General features: G+C 48.8%; 1 protein-coding gene across 8 annotated transcripts in view; it reads left to right on the top strand.

The window, feature by feature from the left end:
* LOC310829785 (trafficking kinesin-binding protein 1-like) overlaps positions 1–19,799 on the top strand; it is a 53,351-nt gene extending 33,552 nt beyond the window's left edge. For 5 of the 8 annotated variants that reach the window (XM_083708709.1, XM_083708708.1, XM_083708710.1 and 2 more), the window contains 13 exons: positions 198–314; positions 1,421–1,521; positions 2,907–3,015; positions 3,431–3,509; positions 4,737–4,867; positions 6,059–6,133; positions 7,955–8,092; positions 8,962–9,032; positions 10,818–11,030; positions 11,189–11,487; positions 12,831–13,049; positions 14,361–14,463; positions 17,919–19,799. In XM_083708709.1, coding sequence (XP_083564835.1) covers positions 1,448–1,521; positions 2,907–3,015; positions 3,431–3,509; positions 4,737–4,867; positions 6,059–6,133; positions 7,955–8,092; positions 8,962–9,032; positions 10,818–11,030; positions 11,189–11,487; positions 12,831–13,049; positions 14,361–14,463; positions 17,919–18,381 — 1,974 coding nt within the window. In that variant the 5' untranslated portion in view covers positions 198–314; positions 1,421–1,447 and the 3' untranslated portion in view covers positions 18,382–19,799. Of the gene's footprint in view, positions 1–197; positions 315–1,420; positions 1,522–2,906; positions 3,016–3,430; positions 3,510–4,736; positions 4,868–6,058; positions 6,134–7,954; positions 8,093–8,961; positions 9,033–10,817; positions 11,031–11,188; positions 11,488–12,830; positions 13,050–14,360; positions 14,684–16,202; positions 16,354–17,918 lie in introns of all 8 variants that reach the window. The other 3 variants (XR_014557365.1, XR_014557367.1, XR_014557366.1) reach the window with 3 other exon arrangements.
* Positions 19,800–24,409: the final 4,610 nt, after the last annotated feature.

A 24,409-nucleotide genomic window follows, 5' to 3' on the forward strand; every position in this document is an offset into this window, starting at 1 on the left:
GGTGCTGGACCTCAGTGTCTGGGTAGAAAGATGGGATTGGAGACACTCCTTCGGATATACTGGACTGAGGAGCTCTTGAAAAGTGGATGTTTCAGAATCAAATTTCAGCAGGCAGCATGGAGCAGGGAAGGGAGAAGGAGGAGGCGAGAAGCCTGCTCTGTTATAACTGCTCCTGTGCTTTCCCCCCATCCCCACAGAAGGAGCATGACCTGGAGCTAGCCGCCCGCATCGGACAATCGCTACTGAAGCAGAACCGGAGCCTGTCGGAACGCAATGAACTCTTGGAAGAACAGCTTGAATTGGCAAAGGAAGAGGTGAGGAAGCCCCTTCCGGTGTCTGTTGCTGACCAGGGAGGAAGCTGACACTACGTATGTGTACATGAAACGCAGGGAGTTTGTTTGCCCCTCCACCCTACTTGGGGTGAATAGAAAGTGGAGAGATAAGCTGGGGGTTGGGAGAAAAAGTGAGCTGGTTGTGTGTATAGCAGTAAATACAGGAAGGGTGCGTGAAGGGAATATTTTTCTGTTCGGTGCATAGGGTATAGGACGGTGCTTCTCAAGCTTGGGTCCCCAGCGGTTGTTGGACTACAACTCCCATCATCCCTGACCACTGGTCCTGCCAGCTAAGGATGATGGGAGTTGTAGTCCAACAACTGCTGGAGACCCAAGTTTGGGAAAAGCCGGTCTGTAAGCTGCATCCAGCTGAAGTTTATTCAGAATAGGACCACTGAAATTAACGGAGTTAAGTTGGCCATGTCAGTGGGTCTGCTGTTGAGTAGAAGTAGCATTGGTTACGATGCTGTAATTTACAGCAAGGGCGAGGACCCTCAGGCGTAGAGGCCAAAGGTGAGCTCCAGGCTTCTCTATCCAGCCCTTAGGACTCTCCCTAAGGGCCCCGCCCCTCACCAACTCTACTTTGCACCCTCCTTGAGTCCTTTTGCTTGGCTGGAATGTGTCCTTGAACTGTAATAAGGTCTCTTGCTTGCCTGGATGGAGAGATGGGTGTCTGTGTATTAAAACCTCTGACTTTGCAAGGCTGGAATGTAGCCTCCTCAATGAAGATAGGATGTATAGCTCAGTCAGTAGAGCATTGGCTTATTCATCTCAAGGTCGTGGGTTCAAGTCCCAAGCTGGGCAGAAGATTCCTGCATCAAACGGGGTTTAAAAAGATGACCCTTTTAGTCCCCTCTGATTCTTTGCTGTGCTCAGTTTTGCCTCTGACACCACTGGTGTGCAGTCCCTGGAAAGTTGTCCACAAGGGAATGCAACCTTTGGGGCCTAAAAATGCCCCCCACCTCTGAACTACTATAAGATCTGAAGTTAAGGGGTAGAAGGGCTTTCAGATTAGAAGGTTTATCTTCTGCTTTTTTTCTTCCATGGGACCCATTGTGCCTCTTCTCTCTCCCCCTCCCCACTTCAAGATAGCTCAGCTTCGCCATGAGATATCAATGCGGGACGAGCTTCTGCATCTGTACACCAACAGCACAGAAGAGAGCGAGCCAACCTCTGCCACCTCCACTCCGTGAGTATCTCAAGCTGGGGTGGAAGGGGAGACCTTCTGCACAAGTCAAGCCGTGTAATTTCTGCTGCTGTCCTCCTGGCCAGGCCCTCCAGCGGCCGCAGCTGACTGCCCATCCTCCCCATGTAGTGAGACGGATCCGTTGTGGGACGAGGAGAAAGAAACCCCACCTAGAGTCTTCGGAAATTCTGCAGTGTACACCGTTCACGCCAGCAGATCCGAAAAATGGCTAGCATCTCCCCAGTGCTTTTCTCTAATTGCATTAAATGCAAAATTAAAACACGGAGCTGTTGTTCTTCATTTAACCACCAGGTGGTGTGAGAGATGCAATGTGCTTGCGGGCGAAGGGGGGGGGGGAGCCGGAAGAAATACCGTATTTACTCAAATCTAAGGCTCACCTTTTTGGGCCAAATTACTTTGCGAAAACTAAGGTGCGCTTTTGATCCGATGGCACATTTACATTCGCCAGCAAATACTTTCTTTGGATTCAAGGTTCTGAAAATGGAGGTGCGCATGAGATTCGATGGCACGTTAGGTAAAGGGACCCCTGACCATTAGGTCCAGTTGTGACCGACTCTGGGGTTGCGGCGCTCATCTCGCTTTATTGGCCGAGGGAGCTGGTGTACAGCTTTCAGGTCATGTGGCCAGCATGACTAAGCCACTTCTGGCGAACCAGAGCAGCGCACGGAAACGCTGTTTACCTTCCCGCTGGAGCGGTACCTATTTATCTACTTGCACTTTGACGAGCTTTCGAACTGCTAGGTTGGCAGGAGCCCGTTAGACTCAAGTAAATACAGTACTACAGTTCTAATGGTTGAACTTGAACTTGGGTGTTCCTCGCCCAACAATATCTCTTCTAGCTACATTGCCACTCACCTCAACTCCTGTGTTGTTGTTGCTATTATTATTATTTATACTGCCCTTTATCAAAAGATCCCAGGGCAGTGTCCAACAATAAAATCACATTACAAAGCACCAATAATAAAAGGCACAATAAGAGGCAGCATAATAACAACAACAGCAACAACAGCCACCTACTCCCCCAAGCTTTAAAAGGCAATAGATTATTTAATGGCTAAAGGCCTGGGTAAAGAGGAATGTTTTTGCCTGGTACCTAAAGACATGTCATGATGGCTCCAGGTACTCCAACCATCTGCAAAACGCCTCTTTCACCACTCTGTGATTGTATCCAGGCCAGATCCAAGCTAGGAGGAGGCCAACAGAAGACTCTCCAGGTCAGAAGGCCTGGCTGCTGGGCGAGATTGAGCCCTGCAGTACCTCTGTTTCTAGAAATGAAACATTAATTCCAGGAGCCGTCTCAGGCTACTGCTGTCTCCCCTCCCCTGTGCTCTTCTCATGACTACATCTCTCCCCCGCCCTCCCCACAGGTTGCGGAGGAATGAATCTGCCCTCTCTTTGCAGCAGTGTTTTCAGTATGACACCTTACAGCAGAAGCTCAAAGGGCTGGAGGAGGAGAACCAGAAACTGCGGACAGAGGTGAGGTTCTGAGCTGGGCTGGGCTGGGCTGGGCTGGGCTGCAGGTGTATATGATGTATATGTGATTTGTCTTCTCTATCTCATTGTCCGGTGATCAAGGAAAGACACTCAGCACATTCTCAGATGCTTTCACTCAGTTGTATTAACGAGCTGAAATCCTAGAATCTGAATTGGAGCTCAAAAATCATGCAGCGTCTAGCACAGGGTGTATTGCAATTGCTACAACAGGCAGGAAAATCATTAAGTGGTCTGTGAAGACTGCCGGCCATTTTGAAGTGGTTGGTGGGTGGGGCATAAAAAAGCTCAGGAGCCACTGTTTTAGAAGGTTTTAGGTGCATTATCTCCCAGAGGGCTGCTACCTTTTCACAACGTCTTGGTGTAATATAAAGATATATGTCTGTCTCTTTGAACCCAGGTCACAAGCATTGCCACGGAAACCTCTCAATATGAGGAACAGGAGCAGAAGCTGATGATCGACTGCGTGGAGCAATTTTGTAGGTTCTTAATTTTGGGCAGGGAACTTGAAATTAAAGCCCTATTAATAACAATAGAAGGCTGCTTTCAGGCATAATTCCAGGACTGGAGGGATGATACTGCGGGGGGGGGGGGGGCGGCGGTTCTGGTGGGGTGGGGAGGCAAAGAATAACCCAATCCTCTGTATCTGCTCTGACCTGCTTCCGCTCTGGAATTAAGTTTTAAAACAGTCCTCTATTATTTGTCTGTGTGTGAGAGAGGAGGTGTTTGTGTGTGCGAGTGCCCCCCCCCCACATATTTACACATGTGTCTTGCCCTGCCCTCTTCTGGCATGTAGCCCTCGGAGGGTTGGCAAAGAGGGAATATGGCTCTTGGTATAAACAAACAAAAAAAGGTTCCCCATCCCTGCTATACACACTTACCTGGGAGTAAGTTCCCTTGAGCTCAGTGGCCCTACTTCTGAGTAGATATACGTAGGAGCACATAGCAAGAGGTTCCATTAAAACACATTCATGCATCCTTTTCTCAAAGGAGCACAAGGTGACACACACGGCTCTCCCCCTCTTCACTGAATCCCCACGACAACCCTGTGAGGTAGTTTAGGCTGACAGGCAGGGACTGTCTCAAATACTTGAGGTGTGGGGCATATATGAAAGAAGGTGGCTTTTGACGTGGGAAAGGGTGGCTTAAAATGACCTCTGATTACAGACATTCCTGACTTTCATGGATCCTTAAGGAAGGTGGGGAATAATAATAATAATAATAATAATAATAATAATAATAATTTATACCCTGCCCATCTGACTGGGTTTTCCCAGCCGCTCTGGGCGGCTCCCAACAGAATATTAAAAACACAATAAAACATCAAACATAAAAAACTTCCCTAAACAGGGCTACCTTCAGATGTCCTTTAAAAGTCAAATAGTTGTTTATCTCCTTGACATTTGATGGGAGGGCATTCCACAAGGAGAAGTCTACTGAGAAGTCCCTCTGCCTGGTTCCCTGTAACCTCACTTCTAGCAGTGAGGGCACCGCCAGAGGGACCTCAGAGCTGGACCTCTGTGGGACAGAAAACATGTACTGGGGCGGCGGAGGGTGGGTGGAGTGGGCCTGGGGTGGCAGAAAGCTTTGCCCCACTTTCTGGTCTGCTGGATCCTGCTGTGGACATATTGGAAGCTGCGTCCTGGTGCGTTGCATGCTGCTGATGTCTCTTGAGCTGTAATGATCCTGTGTGTCTCTTCCTACAGCGGATGCTAGTCGAGAAGTGGTCCTGCTCTCTGAGGAGCTGGCCCGCAAGACGGAGGACACGGCACGGCAGCAGGAGGAGATCAGCCAGCTGCTGGCGCAGATTGTGGAGCTGCAGCAGAAGTGCCGCGCGGTAAGCATAAAGCAAAGGGCCGGTTGGGGCCAGAATGGGCACCCAGAGCGCACCCAGAAACAAGGCTGCTCCTTTGTGAAGTCAAGGGTGCCTCAGGGAGGTGGGTGTGATACAAGGGAACATTCCTGGCATATCTAGGAAGTCAAGATGAGCAGCTCTGTGTTGCAGTGGATGTGTCAATGTGTTCAGCACTCCCTTTAAAGACAACAATCAATTAAACTCTTGGATTATGCCAAAATGGCAAAAGTGACCAGGAAGCTCAGGAAACAAGAAGACCGAATGAATGAATGAATCTTCATTTGCATCAGCCATCAGCCATGGCAATAAAACAACAATACAAGAGACAAAGAATAGAAGTAAAAAGTCAGTTATATAAAATACATCTTAAGGTTTTGAATCAATAGTCAAATAGTGGATCTTATTCTGATTGCCCCAGCTAAAAACCTTGCAACCTTTGCTGTCACCTGCTCATCTTGATCTACCAAGAGAAAGGACACTGTGGCAGTGGCTGGGCGACCCGGAATGGACAATAAAAGAGGGGTGATCTCATTCCTCAAGTCTTTATAAAGAGTGCAAGAATAACAAAACCTTAACAAACAGTGGGGGCGGGAATTATAATTTATCTTGGAGACCACTGTAAGCAGATGAAAGCATTAGCAGGACTGCAATAACTCTTGTAACGTAGCAAATACAATCCCGAATGCTCCCGAAAGCCTTGGGTGTTGAACGTTCTGGCTCCCGAACGATCGAAAACTGGAAGTGAGTGTTCCGGTTTTTGAACATTTTTTTGGAAGCCGAACATCCGATGGGGCTTCCGCTATTGTTTCCGGTACGCCTGCGCAATTGGAAACCGATCGGAAGCTGTGCCCTGGTTTCCAAACGTTTCGGAAGTCAAACGGACTTCTGGAACGGATTCCGTTGGACTTCCAAGGTACGACTGTAGTATGGAGACGATGGAGTGTTACAAAATAGGGACTATTGAATAATATGCAGTTGAAAGGGTTGACAATAGGACCCATGGAGGGGAAGGTGGGAAGTCCAGAGATTCGGAGGGATCTTTAAATATGGATGTGTATGATTGTATTGCCATATTCTTATAATTGTAAAATCAAATAATTTTTTTAAAAAGCAAAACTCCTAGGGCACCGTGGATGTTCCTGGTGGCAATAATTCTTATCTTTCTTCCTCCAGTATGGTTCAGAAGTGGAGGAGCTGCAGCAGCATCTTGCTGCTGCCAAGGAGGTTCAGCAGAAGCTACGAACAGAGGTTTGTATCCTTGGAGACGGGGCAGCGGCAGGGGTGGTTGTGGTGGGTGATGGCCGGTTGCGTCTGTCCAGTACAGAGAGGAATCTGAACAACAACAAGCAACACGTCAGCTAATAATATACTGGCAATATTTTTATAACGCTATGCTGTTTCAATATTCATAAACAGAAGAAATATAGTGTGTGCCTGGAGTCACAAACTAACAGCAATCCAATAAATGTTCCGTGAACAGGAATGGTAGGATGGTTAAGTCACTGTCAAAGATCACGGAAACGGAAGCAGAATGCCTCTCCCACAGTCAGTATCCTACAGACGTGAGGTGGTGGGTGCTCCAAACGTCGCAATAGGGTGCTGCGAGCACAGCAGCAGACAGTACAGGATAACGAACTGTTTCAGTGATAAATCTTCATCAGCAAATTAATACAGTGGACGCTCGGGTTGCGAATGTGATCTGTGTGGGATGCACGTTCGCAACCTGCAGTGCCAGGTCTGCACACGCGCAATTAGGCGCTTCTGCGCATGCGCAAGTGCTGAAACCCGGAAGGAACCCGTTCCAGTACTTCCGGGTTCGGTGCGGTGCGCAACCTGAAAACGCACAGCCTGGAGCGTCTGTAACCCCGAGGTATGACTGTAGTCCCCAAACGTACATCAAATGGCCAGGGATCAGCTATCACTAAAAAGTATAGTAAGCTGATGTGTTGCTTGCTGTTATTCTGAGTGTCCTGTTTTGCAACACGGGGGATTTTCTTTGGTGTACAGTACAGGGAGGAAGGCAGAGATAGAATTGTAGAGTTGGGAGACACCACGAGGGTCATCCAGTCCAGCCCCCTGCAATGCAGGAATCTTTTTGCTCAACGTGGGGCTCGAAACCGTGACCCTGAGATCAAGAATCTGACACTCTACCAGCTGAGCCACTGCTCAGCTTCTGTTGGAGGAAGTGCACTTCTGAACACCAGTTGCAGGCAGCCACAGGTGGGGGAGACCGCCATTGCGCTCATGCACAGCTTACCATCTTCCCCTAAGTATCTGGCCAACTGTTTTGAGAATGGGATGTTGTTGGACTAGCTGGGCCTTTGGTCTGGTCCAACAGGGCCCTGTATCCGTTTTGTGCCAGCCTGCTTTGGCTCTCCCCACTCACATACGTTTCCTAGGGGTTCTCCGACGGAAGAGCATGACTGTTGAACAAGTTTTAATGCCAATAAATACCTATTGTAATGCAAAAAATGGGGGGTGAAAAGGTCAGGAGATCATCACTGTTGACTGATATCACAGCAAGTTCAATAATCACATGTTTTAATTAAACCTGAACATGTAACTGGTGTATTAAATAATAATAATAATAATAATAATAATAATAATAATAATAATAATAATAATAATATAATTAATTTATTATTTGTACCTCGCCCATCTGGCTCTGGGCAGCTTCCAACAAAGATTAAAAATACATTGAAATGTCACACATTAAAAACTTCCCTAAACAGGGCTGCCTTCAGATGTCTTCTAAAAGTTTATTTCTTTGACATCTGACGGGAGTGCGTTCCACAGGACAGGCGCCACTACCAAGAAGGCCCTCTGCCTGGTTCCTGTAAACTCGCAGTGAGGGAACCGCCAGAAGGCCCTCGGCACTGGACCTCAGTGTCCAGGTTGAATGATGGGGGTGGAGACACTCCTTCAGGTATACTGGGCCAGAGTTGCAGCAGAGTTATGCACTGCAAAACAATTCTAGAGTAAAACAAGCTGTGTGGGGAGCCCCTAATTTCTCTTCTCATTGTGGCTTGGCCTGATTAAGATGGGATGCCTCTTCTCTTGCACTTTCAGCTCCGAGACCTGCAGGAGAAATACATGGAGTGTGGGGCAATGTTGCACGAAGCCCAGGAGGAGATGAAAAACCTCCGGAACCGCAGCCTCCCCAACAGCACCATCCACCGTCACAGCTCCCCTACTTTTTTGCCCCTGGTGAGTACAGCGCATCTTGGGGTGGGGGGGGCTGCATAAAGGAGGAGATACCGGGGAAACAGAATTGGTTTGTAAAAGAGAGTACTCTTGATAGGAGGTAGAGCAGTGGGGATGGCAGAAGGTGGTTATTTTAGGAAGAGGCGAAGAGCATGTCTCCTTATTGGGAAGAGCAACCAGGTTGCTTCCTTCACATTCCAACGGGTGCATTTCAAGCTCCTAGTCCTCAACGAGGGAGGAGGGGAAAGTGGGATAAAGAAGGGCAAGCCTCGGGATTTCATTTTTTAAAAAATATTTTATTTTTTACCAACCACCAAAACACAAACAGTGAAACCCCCCCAGGCAGCTGATACATTGGGTAGGCATATTCAATAATATACATATTCAATAATATTCCATAATAACATATTCAAATCAACCATATGTACACTTCTATATACCTTAACACTCCTCCCTCCACAAGGTTTATTTAACTTTTAACATTTTAATTGCCCGCCTCGGGATTTCATTTCAGTCAGGACTGAATTATGGAGATTTGGTTTTTTCTTCAATGGGTTCTGTTCCATGAACCATGCTAACAGTGTCTCTGAGCATGCACAGTCCGACCACTAAGCAGCTCCAGCATGTTTTCCTCGCTCCCCCATTCCCCAGTCTGACATTCCTGTCTGGTTTGAACACAGGCACAGAAGCAACACCCCCCCCCCCATGGTTATGGGTGAGGATTTTACCCAGCCCAGTCTGCCCTGCTCTCTATTCCCACCTCCTGGGGAAGCACAAATGGAATGGAAGAAAAAGAAATTGATTCTGGGAATTCCCTGGGCTTCTTTTACTAGTGAAAGACCACCTGCCCACTGTGACTTTTTGAATTGCAGGATTCCCTGGCTGCAGAGATCAAGGGCACGATGAGAAAGAGCGTGGACAGCTCTGGTTCCTCGGAGTGCAAGTAAGTGGGAAGGGCACAAGATACCTGGTGTGTGTGTGTGTGTGTGTGTGTGTGTGTGTGTGTTCGTGTGTGCAAGATAGACCCATAAAAATGAGTGGCGAGAGCAAGAGGCTGTCAGAGGATGGCATCGTGAATGCAGCACAATCCCTGAGGCCAAACGGGGGAAGAAGGAGGAGCCTTTGGATCAGGAAGTGAAATTCAGAATGATGGCAGGGAGAGCGGCCCGTGTTTTGTTAGCCCCAAAATTAGAAAACGAGCGAGGTCCCAAGTAAAGAAGAATGCCAACTTAAGCTGACAGAATATGCGCAGCTTGCAGACTTAATGTCAGGGAACTGCCATCGGAGGGACAGGTGGTGGAGAGGCTCCAGGAGAATAGGAGAGACTCTACAGCAGAAGAAGGAACCAGTAGGGGGAGAGCAGGAGTTCCAGCGGAAAGGGAATCGGGGGAGAGGCTCTGGGATACTTCTAGTGAGAATAGTGAAGAGGTAACAAGACCCCCGTTAGGAACTCCCACCCTTCGCCGGAAACTGTCACGCAGAGAGTCACGAAGGCGCATGTCCGTCAAACAGCTTTTATGTTGGAGTAAGTTCCGTAGACGCCCACTGTCAGATTCTACCAGCGACTGACAGAGTCATGCTTTGGGGGCTCCGTTAGTGCCTAGGTTTGGGTGACCAGCCAAACCCCAGAGGGATCAAGCTTTTACGCACAAGCAGCTCATTATCCCATCACACTTAACATATAGGATAAGAGAACAAGAAGAACATACATTTAGAGAAGATTGGAAAACGTTGATTGAATATATGGGGCGAAATTGTGTACACCTGAAAACGGTGGCAGCGTTAAGATAATAAATTCAACAGTGTAAGTTAGTTATGATGGATGCAATAATGGAATGCTGAATGGTATAGTTTCTGTAAAATATGCAGGGATTTATGATATGTAAAACGAACCATGGAAAGAGAAGAAAGAAGGGAAGTCATTGATATTTTAAGGATGTAAAAATGAGTACTTTAAATTGTAAAACAGAAAATTTAATAAAAAAATTATATACGGAATGATGGCAGGGGAGAACCTGTGTAGCTCCAGCTGTCCTTGGACTCCATTTCCCCTCAGCCCCCGTCACCAGTCCCTGGTTTAAAAACTTGGGTTGGGGGCAGAGCTAGGGTTAGAAAAAGTAACTCTGGGGACCAGAGGAGGAGGGACTTCTTGACAAGGGGTGGAGCTTAAAATTTTGATGGGTCTGTGGCTTGTAAGCAGGGGGTGGCCGCTTTGAGTTTAGGCTTTGAGCAACACCGCTGTTCTAAGCTTTTTTGGCAGGGAGGGGGGAGGTTATGTTTTACACTTGAGCAGCAGGCTGAGCATGACCAGTGCAAAATTTAGGGTGCTGTAGATGGTTCCCCCGCACAGGGCGCTGAGTTGAGGGGGCACAGAATAACAACCACAACATCAGGACTTCCCAAGCTTGGGTCTCCAGCTGCTTTTGGACTACAACTCCCATCATCCCTAGCTAGCAGGACCAGCGGTCAGGGATGATGGGAGTTGTAGTCCAAAAAACAGCTAGGGACCCACGTTTAGGAAATCCTGGCCTATATTAGTATGAGAAGATCCATTTAAAAAAGCAACTGGAACAAAAGGAATTACTGTGACAAGTTAAGAAATATGGGAGGGGGAGGCATGCTAATTTTGTCCTTGTTCAGGGCGCCATATTACCAGAGTCCTGCCCTGCCATGACCTCCCTTTGTTTCCCACTACTGACCCCGTCTCCGCCTTGTGTGTTGATCTCAGGGGTGTCCGTCGGGTCTTTGAGACGGTGAAGGCTGTGAACCAGGTGGCGAAAGCCAGATCGCGGGCAGAATCTCCCCTGAGCCTCCCTGTGTACTCTCCCAAATTTTCCTCGCTGGGCTGCAGCCGCCTGAGCACCCCGCGCACCAGCTTCTACGGTTCAGGAGGCCTGGAGGGGCAGGACGGCCATGCTTCTGAAGGGCCGGATGAAGTGCGGTGAGTCCTGCCGAGACACGGTATAGGCACCTTGCCACAACTATTTTCACGTGGTCGTTTCCTCAGGGCGGAGACCTGTCTCCTGTACAACGCCACAGGCCTTGGTGGTGGCGGTGATCAGTGTGGCTAATTCCACCCCATTCTTTTGTTTCATTTAGCCGGCACAAGGCTGGCACACCGGGCACGCCCGGCCGGCACGACTTGGAAGCTGCCGTCCGGTGTTTGTCGGCCCGCCAGGAGAGCCACAGCACTGAGCGCTCGTTCTTCGAGATGGAGAGGGAAAGCAAGCTGAGGCAGCTGGCGAGGGACGCCGAGGACTCCAGCGGGTTCCTCACTCCCAACGAAAGCATCACGTCCACCGGCACCAACTATTCGGGCAGCTCTGGCGGTTCCGGGTTCTCTCTGGGCTCCTTCTCTTGTTTCCCCGACAAGCTTCAAATCATCAAGCCTCTGGAAGGTCAGTGGGAGACGGCAGTCAAGATCTGGGGTGGGGGGATGCTCCATTGGAGGGAGTGGGTGATCCGTGGGCACACTTTGGGCCATATTTTGCTGAATTTATTCCGATGCGTCCGTCTGTTGAATTAGCTTGTAAGTGCATAGGGACTGGAAGCATGTGATGGTTTTTAAAAAGTCATTTGGCAGCATTCATTTATTTTTTGCACTTTACATACCACTTAGGGTTTAAACAGATCTCTAAGCAGTTTTCAACATAAGCTGAAACATCTTAAATCGGGGGGTGGCCAAACTTGGCCCTCCAGCTGTTTTTGGACTACAGCTCCCATCATCCCTAGCTAACAGGACCAGTGGTCAAGGATGATGGGAAACGCGGGGGGTGGGGGAGTGAAATCTAGTTAAAGAATCCCCATCTGGTGCACTGAGGGGCTGAGGCAGTTCCCCCCCCCCCATGATTTTTTTAAAAGGGGCTGAACCCCTCAATATTCAGGGGGTGTTTGGCTCGGCCCCCTGGCTCCTCGCGACATCGTGCAACGTTGGGTGCTTGATGCCATAGCATTGCACAGTTTCACACATGAGCCCCCTCAATCATGTTAAGAAGGTGGCGCCTCTGACCCCCTTGATCCCTTGCCCTGGAAAAGGGGGAAAGTGAAAATGGGGATTGCAAGGAGGAAGTGCCTGTCTACATTGCTCTGGGATCTGCATGAGGAAAATCCCCGTTTATGTAGCTTCTGAGTGCAAGAGTATTTCCAGTTTTAATGGGATGGGTTGGGGCTTGGGGGAGATCTGTACCCTCAGCATCAAAAGTACAACTGGCAATTAGTCAAGCCTATGTTTCTGGCTATGTTTCTGAGATCCAGCGCCGAGGGCCTTCTGGTGGTTCCCTCATTGCAAGAAGTGAGGTTACAGGGAACCAGGCAGAGGGCCTTCTCGGTAGTGGCGCCCGCCCTGTGGAATGCCCTCCCTTCAGATTTGAAGGAAATAAGCAGCTATCTTCTCTTTAAAAGACATCTGAAGGCAGCCCTATTTAGGGAAGTTTTTAATATTGAATGCTGTATTGTTTTTAATACTTGATTGGGAGCCGCCCAGAGTGGCTGGGGAAACTCAGCCAGATGGGCAGGGTATAAATAATAAATTATTATTATTATTATTATTATTATTCTCTGGCTCTAAAGATGTGGGGTGCAAAGCATAACTCCAAGGAGCTGGACCAGTCTTGTTGCAAGGTGTTTGATAATCTTGCTTCTGTCCAGCTTTGCTAACCTTGGCCAGCTGACTTTAAACGCAAGTTACTTGGCATAGCTTGCATTCCTGCCTACGTCCCTTTCCCTCCCGGTCTCTCTTTAGGCTCCATGACCCTCCACCACTGGCAGCAGCTAGCCCGGCCTCACCTGGCAGGGATCCTGGACCCTCGGCCAGGTGTGCTCACCAAAGATTTCCGGCAGCTTGACACAGACCTGGAGGAGGTCTACAACCTGAATGACCTGGAAGAAGACGATGTGGATGCAGGCTCCTTCCCGGCCCTTGCTACCTCAACACCTGCCAAGGCCAAGGAAAGGCCTAGTGGTGAGTCCGTTGGTTCATTTCTAAACGTTGTGTGCCAGTAGGAAAGCTTGGGGAGTGTCCCAGACAAGTTTCTGTCATATGGCATCCCCGTGGTGTGATAGCCACAATCTGAGCATATGCGCCACATCCAAGGGGCTGAGGCACTTTTGGTCCCCGCAAGGTCCTTTTTTTTGTTCAGAGGGCCTTTGGCTCCACTTCCCAGCTCCTTGCAACGTCAGAATGTTGCATCAGGCCCCCTCAATCATCTTGAAAAGTTGGCGCCTCTGTCCCCGAGTCACACTACTTTTGCTTGAAGTCCCCTGGCAGCCATTTTGTGAACCAACTGTTGAGGTGCTCTGTAGCAAATTGGCAGCTGTTGTGTGTGTTTGTGTCTCGCCCTGAACGGCTAGGGGCTCGCAGGCTGGGGGGCTGCTGTTCTAGTGACCCCCAGTTCTGCCAGTCCGTCCCGTCTCCCCTGTCCACTTGGGAGCAGGGATACTACAAACAAAACACCCATATATATTTTTTCTGTGAGGTATACCTAGGTGGTGGTTTGGCAATCTCATTTAACTCTTCATGACTCCCTCAGTTTTAAAAAAAAACACGTATGAAGAATAAGTTCCACCACCTCAGGTTTGTGTGTTTTAACGTGATTCCTGAGGCTTCAAAGCTGATGGTTTGATATCTCCTTAACTACCGACCACTCATAAGCCATATATTTATAACTCCTGCAGTTGCCCTTTCTAATTTGAAGATGGGAGCAAAATAGTATTTAGGGGCACAGATGATGGGGGGAGGGAAGAGGAAAATTCAGGAAGGTTGGGGAAAATACCCTGCTTATGTTGTCAAAAAACCCAGTGTACTTGCAATTTCCTTTCATTTTTTTTAATACTTCACAATAACTAGCATAAACATGGGGCAAACAGCCATTGCTAAGACCTGACCTCTGGAAATAGAGGTGCACCTAGACCTTTGGGTTTGTATTCAGCTTACGTCCCACTCCATTAAAATGGAGATATGAGGACCATTTATTTGAGGGGGATCTGTCCTGAGTAAAACTTAAGTTGAATACAGCCCACACAGTCCACAAATTGATGGTGAGGGATGTCCTTTCCCACAGGAAAAGCATTTCCTGAAAATCACCTCGAACAACATGAAGGGGTTGGGGGTGGGGGCAGAGGGAGATGGCTTCATTCCTGTCGGCATTTACGAAAAACATCTTCCTCCATACCTCCCCCTTAGATAACCTGGCATTTGTCTCTGTCTGTCTCCACGCCCCACCAAAACCACCCTGCCCCACTCATTAACCCTCCGTTTTCCTGTCCGTTTCAGTATTTCACTCCGTTAACAATCTGCCCCAGACCCCGCCTACTTTCACCATCACCACCTGTTGCTTCTCGCACCCTAGCAACGAGGTTACCATGGTGACACCCAGGTAAGCATCCTCTGTGGTCCTCCCTACTGCCAGCTTTCCATCATCCTTTTGCTTCTGCTCTTCCATCATCGCCGTAAGGAGGATTTCCCTGTGTGTGTGTGTCTTGTCTGCCATTTTTAACCTGCAATCTCCCTCCCCACCATTTTGGATCCTAGGCACTGCTGACCCCGGTATGGGCATCTCCTGCAACCCTTGGCGTATTGATGGGGTGGGCTCCGAAGTAAGAAATATCTTCCCTGCCTCTTTTCTCTCTATCCTTCCTGGGGAGAGCTGGGCAAGGAAACCTCCCTCACCCATTCACTCTCCTTTTTGAGCAATACTGGCTTGAGGACAAGGGATCTCAAGGCCCATCTGCTGATGCCTGCAGAGGAGCACCAAGGCCTTTATCTAGGAAAATACAGGCACCCAAAAGTGGTCATGTGGCTCAGTTTCAGGAAATAGAGGTGCTGCAGCTCAAACAAGTTCACGTGCGAGACCTTGAGGGTCCTGCCCTTTAATATAAGGCACTGGGGCGTTCATGTTCAGAAGGAAAGGCATTCTGCACATGGTCAGAGGCACACTTGCTCCACATTTCCTGGAGCCCAAGCTGTGGCATCTTAAGAGCAGCTGGGGTTTGAAACCTTTTCGTTGTTGTGTTTCTGATCCATGTTAAGCCATAACCCAGAGGAGTCCTTGAACATCACGATGGCTTAAGAAGCCAGAGTGGGATCCTCCCAGGTGATGTGGAGCCTTGCCTTGAACCAATGTCAAGTCTTGATGTGTCTGATAAAAATATTTCCACGGGACCCTTAGGTCAATTGGCAGCTGCTGCAGCAGCCATCCTCCTCTGCTTGTCTCTCAGCCAGCGGTCTTGTTTATGAAGGAGAATGGGAAGTTTCCTGCCCAGGGTTCTGAGGAATCAGAGGTTGAATGAGCTGGCCCTCCCCACCCAAAGGGAATCCAAGCCTTCTTATGTGCTCTTTTAATGATAAGATAACACTTGCAGCAGGATTCATTCCCTGTCCCGAGAATTCAGGGTGGCTAACGGCAATAATTTTGAGCAATACGAGAATAACAGAAAGAAAGAAAAGTGGCAGCCTTATAAACGCCACCTTCAAATACACTCTATTCATATACTAGTTATAGAATCAGAGAGTTGGAAGAGGGTCCCAAGGATCATCTAGTCCAGCCCCCTGAAATGCAGGAATCACATTGACCAGTATAACTGGAGAACCTTGTAAGTAACAGCCTTAAGGTTTTTTTTTAATAATATTAAAGCCCACGTATCATAATATACAGTTCCCTTTTTAAAAAAACAAGCTGTCCAAAATTAAAAGCCTTTTTAAAGCACCTGTTTAAGAAAAGCTCCAGCTTTTTAAAAACCATAATAATAATAATAATAATAATAATAATAATAATAATAATAATAATTTTATTATTTATATGCCACCCATCTGATTGGGTTGCCCCAGCCGCTCTGGGCGGCTCCCAACAAAATACTAAGAGCGCGATAAAAACATTGACCATTAAAAACTTCCCTGTACAGGGCTGCCTTCAGACAACTTATAAAAGTCATATAGTTCTGTATCTGTTCAATATCTGGTGGGAGGGGCGGTCCACAGGGCGGGGCAGCCCTACTGACTTGTGAATTGACTTCCCAGCCCGAAACCATATGCTACAGGCCGTTGATGACTTATTACCCTTTCTTTCAAGGGTAGTATCCATGCTTCTTCCTCCTCCCCATTTTATCCTTGCAACAGCCCCGTGAGGGTAGGAGAGGCTGAGAGGCAGTGACTGACCCAAGGCCACCCAGCAAGTTTGGTCTAGAACCCCCGTTCTCCCAGCCCATCACTCCGACCACTGCACCGCACTGCCTTGCTTTGAAGAACATGAAAAGAAGAGGATTTGACGGTGGGGACAGGCAGCTACATTCAGCCACTGGGCGCAGCCACATCTATTAACCCACTAACCTTTCTCTCTAGCCGTAGCACTAACCCATCTGCTTTGCACAGGTTAAAGGGGCACTAATATTACGGGGGTCAGACCGAAAGGGGTGCCTTCCTTACTCCATCTCCTTGACTGCACAGAGGAGTAGGGAGAAGGGGGTAGGAAGAGGAACAGACAACTGACTAACTAGTGTGTCTGATTTATAACATGAACTTCTGATAGCAAGAGCAATGAATGGCAGCGTTTGTGAGCAAAGAAGTTATGGCTCAGTGTGTCTCTGTCCTTGTGCCGTTTTCAACCAGCAGGAAGCAGTGTCGCTACCTGTGCCTGCCCTTTTCTCCAGTCCCCTAAAAACAGATTCACACATTCAGAATCTCTGGGTTAGTTCAGGCGTGGCACCCAGCCTGTTAGCATCTGTAGATGTGCCGCAGGGCCAGCTCAAGGCCAGCTGCCAGCATCCTGGTGCCTCCCAATGTCATTGTGACTACAACTCCCATCATCCCTGGCCTCTGGTCGTGCTGATGGGAGTTGGAGTCCAACAACGCCCGAAAGGGTCCAGGATGGGGAAGGCTGACGATGGCAGTGCCCGGGCGAGGAAAATCCAGCCGGCACATTGCCCGCCCCGCCCCCCGCTTTGTCTCAGTAATGAGCAATGGGTCACAGTCCATCAGGGTAGGAAGAAGGTGCAGCCCCACTCGTGCCTTTATTGGCACTTCTGGGTTGTTTTGTCATGCTGATGACCAGAATGAGACCTATGGGGCTTTCCCCACAGAGATTACAAGGAGAGATGCCACTCTGCACCCAATAGAGAAACGTGGCCCATAGTGGCTTTCCATTTTAACCCTGGCAGTTCCAAGCTATGTGGCATCTGCATCTCCCTCTTTGTGCCCTGAAGACGATCGGTGCAAATCCCTACTTCCTGCTGGATTGGGTCCCAATAGATCAAATCCCTCTGGTTCTCAGCCTGCCCAGGCTTAATGGCAACCCCAAAGCCACAGCCCAAGGCAGTCACATCATGGAGTAGGGTTCTGTGCCTTCAGTCCCCTTGCAGGATGGAACAGGAATAAATTCAGGAGTCAACTCAAAAGGATTTGCACCACAAACAGCTTGTGATTTTTTAGCGAGAGGGTGGCAGGCAGAGAATGCTGCATTCAGATGGAAGTGGCTCCTCTGTTCATTTGATTTAGTTCTGATCTCTTGTGCTCTGAATGGCAGCAAACTTGGGGGAAGCTGTACGTGTTCTCTTAGCTCAGTCTCTTGGGTTGCCAACTTCCCACATATAGTAGGAGGTTCAGCATTTTCATGGCTCTGCTTTTCTAGTGAGCTGTAATGTCAGCCTGAGCCAACCTGCTTAGCCACCGATTCTGCACATTAAAGAATGTACCTACCGCTGCAGAAGGAAGCTGAACTTGTTCCTGAGCATCCTGTGCGTGCCTTTAGTGACTGCAGCTACTCCTGCCTCCAGTCCATGGAACTGAATTTCTCTCCTCTTTTTTTTGTGTCTTTGTGTCCACCCTTTCCTTCTCCAGTCTTTATAATACAGTTGTGCCCTCTTGTGGGTCCGGCACGGGGCTGAGCCCCACTCACCCTCCCCAGCTCCCCCTGCAGGAAGAGCCCAGCTGTGAAGAGCAGCAGCAGGAGGACCCCCCTCTTGGACTAGTGACTCTGCTGACGGAGCAAGGCATTTCTGCACAGAGAGGGGCAGCCTCAGCCTTGGCCCACTTCCCCAGAGGCTCAGGCACCCTGTATTGGCTGTCTCCTCCTTTGGGCTCCCTGTGGCGCTGCCGCTTGGGCGGCCTAGGGGACTGGGCTTTGGGATCATCTCAGCTGCGGCAGAGGGAGGAGGAAGAGGACAAGCCCAGCATCTTCAGCTTGAACCTGGTGGAGAAGCTGCAGCAGTTGGGGCTGGACAAGGTGGTGAGAAGAGGGGAGGCCTCGTACGCAGCTTCTCACCTGCAGGGGCTTCATCGGAGGAAGAGGTGTCTGTCGTGAGGACTCTGCAATTTTGTGCTGCCCTCCGCTGGTGGGGCGTCTGTGAGACAGGGGGGGCTTCATGCGGACTGCCTCCTGGACAAAGCCCAACTGTGATCCTGAAGTTTGGGGTGTGGTTGTGGGGAGGGACCCTTGGCAGCAAACAGGGGGTCTGCTAACCACAGTGCCCTGTTGCCATTCTGTCCTCCGCTTCCTGTGGATCAGGAAAGTTGGGGAATAATTGTTTCGATGTCTACCCTTGCTGAGAAAGCTTTTCACAGCTTCCTTCTGCCTCCATCCTAGGAACCCTGGGCGTTGTGGTTCTGTGGGCCCTTTTTTCTGTGGGACCCTTTTGCAAAACTGCAATCCCCAATGTACTTTCGCTATGAAGGCTATAGGGCATGGGTAAGAGGAATGAGCCCTGTGGAAAGAGCTGACCCAAAGTCTAAAAAGCACACAGCTCCAAGCTCATCTTCACGGACCACGACTCTCCCTGCTTCCTGCACTATAGTCACTGCCTTCACTGCTAATTCCCTTAGGAAATGCACACCTTCTCTATCTCTCTCTGTGTGTAGTATGTAAAGGCAAGTAGTGGTATAGGCAGGACTTGTGGGAGTAATAGGTTGGGCTTTTTGCATGCATGATGGGCTTGAGAGGGGATGCTTTTTTTCCTTTACCTCTCCTGCCAACTTCAATTTTCTTAGCCTCGGGCAAACGCAATAGTTGGGTCTATTTCTCATCTGGATCCGGTGAGGTTTTCTCCATTAAAAGACACCGTCTCAGATCATTGAGGAAAAGGGACAAAGAAAGCTGACCGGGATCCTGTTGTGCCCCCCCCACGACACTCCCCTGTGGGACCCATTTAGTGCCCCTTCCTTTGCCAACACTTAGCCACCCAGAGCTGGCTTTGTTCGCCCCACACCCTGAGCTCCCCTTTTGGGGAGGCAAAGCTCTCCTCTCTTTCTTGTGCTGCTGAGAATTCTGCTGCACTTTACTCCCCCCCCTCCTCCCCTCCTCCTCTTCCTCCTCCTCCTCCTCCTCCTCCTCTCTCCACTGAAATTTTTAATACTGCATTGCCCCTGCGGCCACAGAATCTGCCTCGTGTCTGTTTCATCCTTGCTGGAGCAGGGCAGCTCTGTTTGTCTTCCTCCAAAACGTCTTCTAACAACAGTTACAGTAATTCTCAGACTTGGGCAGCTGAATGGCTGGTTTCCACAGATTGCTCTGTTGTGGGTCTCCCCCCCCCCTTCAGTGGACGTTCGTATTTTCCCATTTATAAATGTTAACTTAAAAGTCCCACACCCATTCCTTGCACGCTCCTGTATGTGTGCTGCACACCACTTTGCATAGCCAGCCCCTCATTTTGACACATGCGTATTCCTGTTACGTTCCTGTGTCTCCTTTTGGTGAAATAAACATGGTGTTGCTGTTGCTCCTGAGCTCTGTCTCTTGTGGTGTTTGGCCGCTGTACAGTAGCTCTGCTGTTGCCTCTCTCTTTCCTTCTCGCCCACCTCTTCACGACAGCCTGGGCTTGGTTTTCGTAACCAGCTGACTCGCATGGCAAAGCTTCTTTAAAGACATAAACCGCTGCAGGCAATAGGGGTGAGTAACAGGGTAGTCATCAAGGGAGCAGGGAATGAATGAAACTACAGCAACGTTTCCTGATGCCGAATGAAATTGAGGGGCACCAATGCAACAAATGAAGGTGGCACCATGCAAACACTGCGGGGAGCGATTCTGCTTCTGCTTCACATACCGTGGTTGTCAAATGGAAAGTAAGGTTATATCTAACTTTCCTAACTTGTGGCTGTTGGATCAATCCATCAACCTCTGATGGATGAGAAGCATTACTTTTGCTGTGCATGTGTGCCAGTATCCATACTTGGCAGAGTCACATCTCAACACAGCTCCTTCCTTGGAAGCATCTTGGAAGGGGTTGAAGTCACACACAGTAGGCAATAAACACTCATGGATGCCATAAAGTTTCAGTCAAGTGTAGAGGTTTACTTGACAAGCATAAAAGCATATTGGTCACAAATATATACAGACATTCACCACTGGTCATGGTCAAGGCATGCTTAGAGTCCAACAAGAATACAAGGCACACTGCTTCTCTCACCGCAAGGCACAAGCAAGAGATTCACAACAAGTTGCACAGAACCATTGTCAGTACTTCCTGTCACACTATGCATGTCCAAAGAACAGTTCCCACAGAAAACGTCCTTGCATAGACAAAACAGCCTCAGCCTTCTGCTGCTTCTTGAAACTTCTTCTCCGCTCTTCCGTGTTTCTGGAACAAATGGTTCTCACACAGAGAGAATATCCAACAGTGGCTGTATGTTTCTATGTCGCTCCCGCCACCTGCTTCAGCCAGTAGGTTTCGTTGACTTTCAGCAGGTTTTGTGCTGCCTCTTTGCTTCCTTGTTTCAGAACTATTTGGATCCAGGGTGGGGACCCAGGGCTGCTTCAGGCATCGTACTCCCTGTCGTACATCCATCAGCTCCAGCCAGCCTGACCAGTGTTCAGGGGTGATGGGGGATGTAGTCCAGCAACAACTGGAGGACCGCAGGTCCCCGATTGGTGAGGATAGCCTTAAAATGTTGCATTAGGCTACCATCTCAGAACTGGTATCCTTCTCATTGGGGAGCAAACCAAGTTGTGAAGGTTTTTTGCAGTCTGTTTGTGCATCATACAGAAACAGGACTGGGCTGTGGTCTCATACATGCACACCAACTGGTGGATAAATCCTGCAGCTTTATCAATTTCTGCTAGAGCAGTGTTTCTCAACCTTGGGTCTCTTGCTGTTGTTGGACTACAACTCCCACCATCCCTTAGCTAGCAGGACCAAGTGGTCAGGGATGATGGGAACTGTAGTCCAAAGACAGCTTTGGGAAACTGTGCTAGAGGCTGAGTGTCAGCGTGTTTAGGGCTTATTCCTGGCCTAGAGGCAGTGGGATAAGGGGATGCAGTTACATGGTTTTTCCACTAGAGGTAGGAATGAGCAAGTGGGAAAAGCTGAAAGGAAGCAAAAGGGGGAAATGGGAAGTGAAATGGCTTCATCTGACCACCAGGTGGCTGCAGAGATTTGTGGCAAGCGCTGCCTGCATTGTGGAACGTACGTTCCTTACTCAGTGGTACGTGAATGTCCAGTCCAAATGCTCAGAAGCCCCCTTGTTGGATTCCCACTTCATGCATTCCAGGTTGAGGTGTGTGTGTTTTAAAATAACTGGTTCTAGAATTCAGCTCTGGGAAGCATTGATTCAAACTAGGCACAAACTAGTACACCTCTGTACATGCACAAGACATTCGAGGTTCAGACCAGCCTCCATGCCCTGAGCCACTTGAAATTGGTTTGTAGTAGATGCATGTTAACCCAATTTAAATGCTGCTTGATGCCTTGCGGCTGAGCATGGGCACAGACTGCACTGAGAAGAGTCGGGTCCTGGGAGTTCTGTCCGTGGTGCTGGATCTGTGATGGTGCATCCACAGTCACAAGTCATTTCCTTCACGTGGTTGATTAAAATACGCATATCTTGTTATGGGAGCTCACCCTGTCACGGGGATTCGAAGCGGCCCACACAGACTTATCATGTCATGGTGGCAAGTTGTCAAGTGTTGAGTAGGGGCTCGAGACATATTGCTGGCTGAGCAAAGTGTGGTTGCTGCCCCCGACTCCATTCCACCTATTGAACAAGATGGAGAGTTGACTCTTTGGTGATGAGGTACTGCCCTCCATTACAAGGGTGCATGTAGGACCCATTGCTGTGTACACCAGCAGAGGTTAGGAGCTCAGGAGATGGCCATTTCTGCCTGCCCCCTCAGGATCCGCTGCCCGAAGCAGTTACCTCATTCCGCCTGATGGTAGGAATGGCCCTTCCCCACTGCCTGTTGTGCTACAGCAAGGGTGGCCATTTTGGCCAACCCATGCCCACCTGCCAATCACCTAACATTCCATATTACATATGTGGGAGGCAGTGGAAGATAGGAGTGCCTGGCGTGCTCTGGTCCATAGGGTCACGAAGAGTCAGACACAACTAAACAACAATGGGGCAGGCAGCTACAAAAGCATCTGCCCTGGAGTGGCTGGCTGACAGGTGGGTTGCCCTGCTGTCCACAGGAAGGGAATTACTCACATGGAGTGCTGCAGACAAATAAACAACCCCTGTATCACCACCTGTCTATTGATGGGGACATCTGGAGAAGGGCATTGGGAGATGAGCTGAATACCTGGGCTGCCTGAAATGGGAGCAGGCATCCCTTTATGTACCTGTGTTCCAAATGTTTAGTGTTTTATAGGTAAGCAGACTCTGCCCCGAAGATATTGTAGATGTCATATCAGCCAAAGCTCTTAAAAAGCACGCTAAGCCAGCAAATCTGCTTGGGCCTCAATGACAAAACTAGATCTAGGAGCACACTCAAGCTGCACAGCATCCCCTTTCTGGGGAACGTCACCTGGAATTAGGGAATTGCTCACCCCCCCCCCCCGAACCACCATCTTGTCAGGATTTAATTTGTTGTCTGGGCCTCATCCAGGCCATTACTTTAAAAAAAAAAATGTTTTATTGATTTGCACATAAGCAAAATAAATAAATATTAATACTTTACTGATAACCCCAAAGAACGGCAAACACCAAAATGACAGTTTGGACTTTGGCAAACGTAACTGGATTGACCGTCCTGGAGAGGGGGAAGTGGGTCTTTTTTGTAATTGTTATATACTGGAAATCAGTAAAACTGTATTTTTGGGGGGGGGGGAGAAATTTCCCAAAGTATAATACAACGTATAACAATATAACAAAAAAGGCCATAAGTATATTGTATGGTTTTTGTAATTGTCAAGGGAGTCAACAAACATTAATAAATAACAGTGTCCCCGGGTGTTTTGAAAAGAATCACATAGTCTGGTCTGTAACTGATTTGGTGGGACCATTCAGCCCATCCACTGCCTTGCTTGACTTACAGTGTCATGCTATAAATACCTCCTCAGAAATGGGGCCTAATCCCAGATAAGCAGGAGTGGGTAACAAGGAGAGAGACAGCTGGCTTGTCACACATCACACCTGGACCTAGTTTGTAGTGTCCACCTGGCCCCTACTGAATTGGCCAGGCATGTCTTTTGATGGAAATCAGGCTGGTATAATTCCCATCTGGAGATCCTAATTGTTATGTGAGGAGGGCTGTTAGGTGAGAAATCCACCTGTTGAGTTTTGTTATTTGGCCGGGTAAAAAAAAAAAAAGTTGAAAGGCGATTTGTAATTATCTTCCTTTATGTGGGGGAGCAAAGGGAGGGGGGACCCAAAAAGCATTTGTACCTTGAAACGTGCTTTAGGAAGGGCAAATAAGGGTGTTTCAGAGGCAATTTTTACCTCAAAATTCATTTCAGTGCAGTTTCCCAGCATACCTACCTGCCTTTTGGTATAGCACACCCTCGGTGCTTGTGGTTGCAAAGACTCAGTTCTAGTGCCTATTCACACACCCACTTTGCTTTTTCAAGCACAATCTCATCAGAGTGATAATTTCATGGCTTGCCAGGGGTCACAAGCCCCTCTCCATTCTGCCTGAGTTAATTAGCGGACCCCATGGCAGAAAGTGGCAAAATCCATCAGGTGACCTTGGCAAACGGAGGCAGTCGAAAGTTAATGTTCCTGGCACTCCCCTGAGAATTTTAATGAAGGTGGCCCCAAGTGGAGAAATGGAGGGGATCTGGTAATAATTGCCTCTGGCCGCATTGGAACAGGCCAATCCAAAGGTGTGAGGCCTTATTGATTACCAGTGGAGGGATTTTCGTCTTGGGGTTCAACAGAAAGGACAGCACGTCCAAGAAGGAAACAGTTTGGTCCTGTACAGAGCTTTCGCTCCCTCAGTCTGCTTCTGGCCTCGTCTGGAAGTTTATTAAGCTAGGCCGGCCCTACCATTTGGCAGGAGCTGCAGGTGCAGAGCAGCTACACAGTGTCAGAAAATGGAACTGTCTTTGCCGTTCAGTGTGCTCTGCACCCCCTTAACTTTGACCCTTGCTTCTCATTTCCCCCATACCCACAATGCTTTGCGC

Source organism: Podarcis gaigeae (assembly GCF_964106915.1).
Source record: "Podarcis gaigeae genome assembly, chromosome: 13".
Classification (NCBI taxonomy): domain Eukaryota; kingdom Metazoa; phylum Chordata; class Lepidosauria; order Squamata; family Lacertidae; genus Podarcis; species Podarcis gaigeae.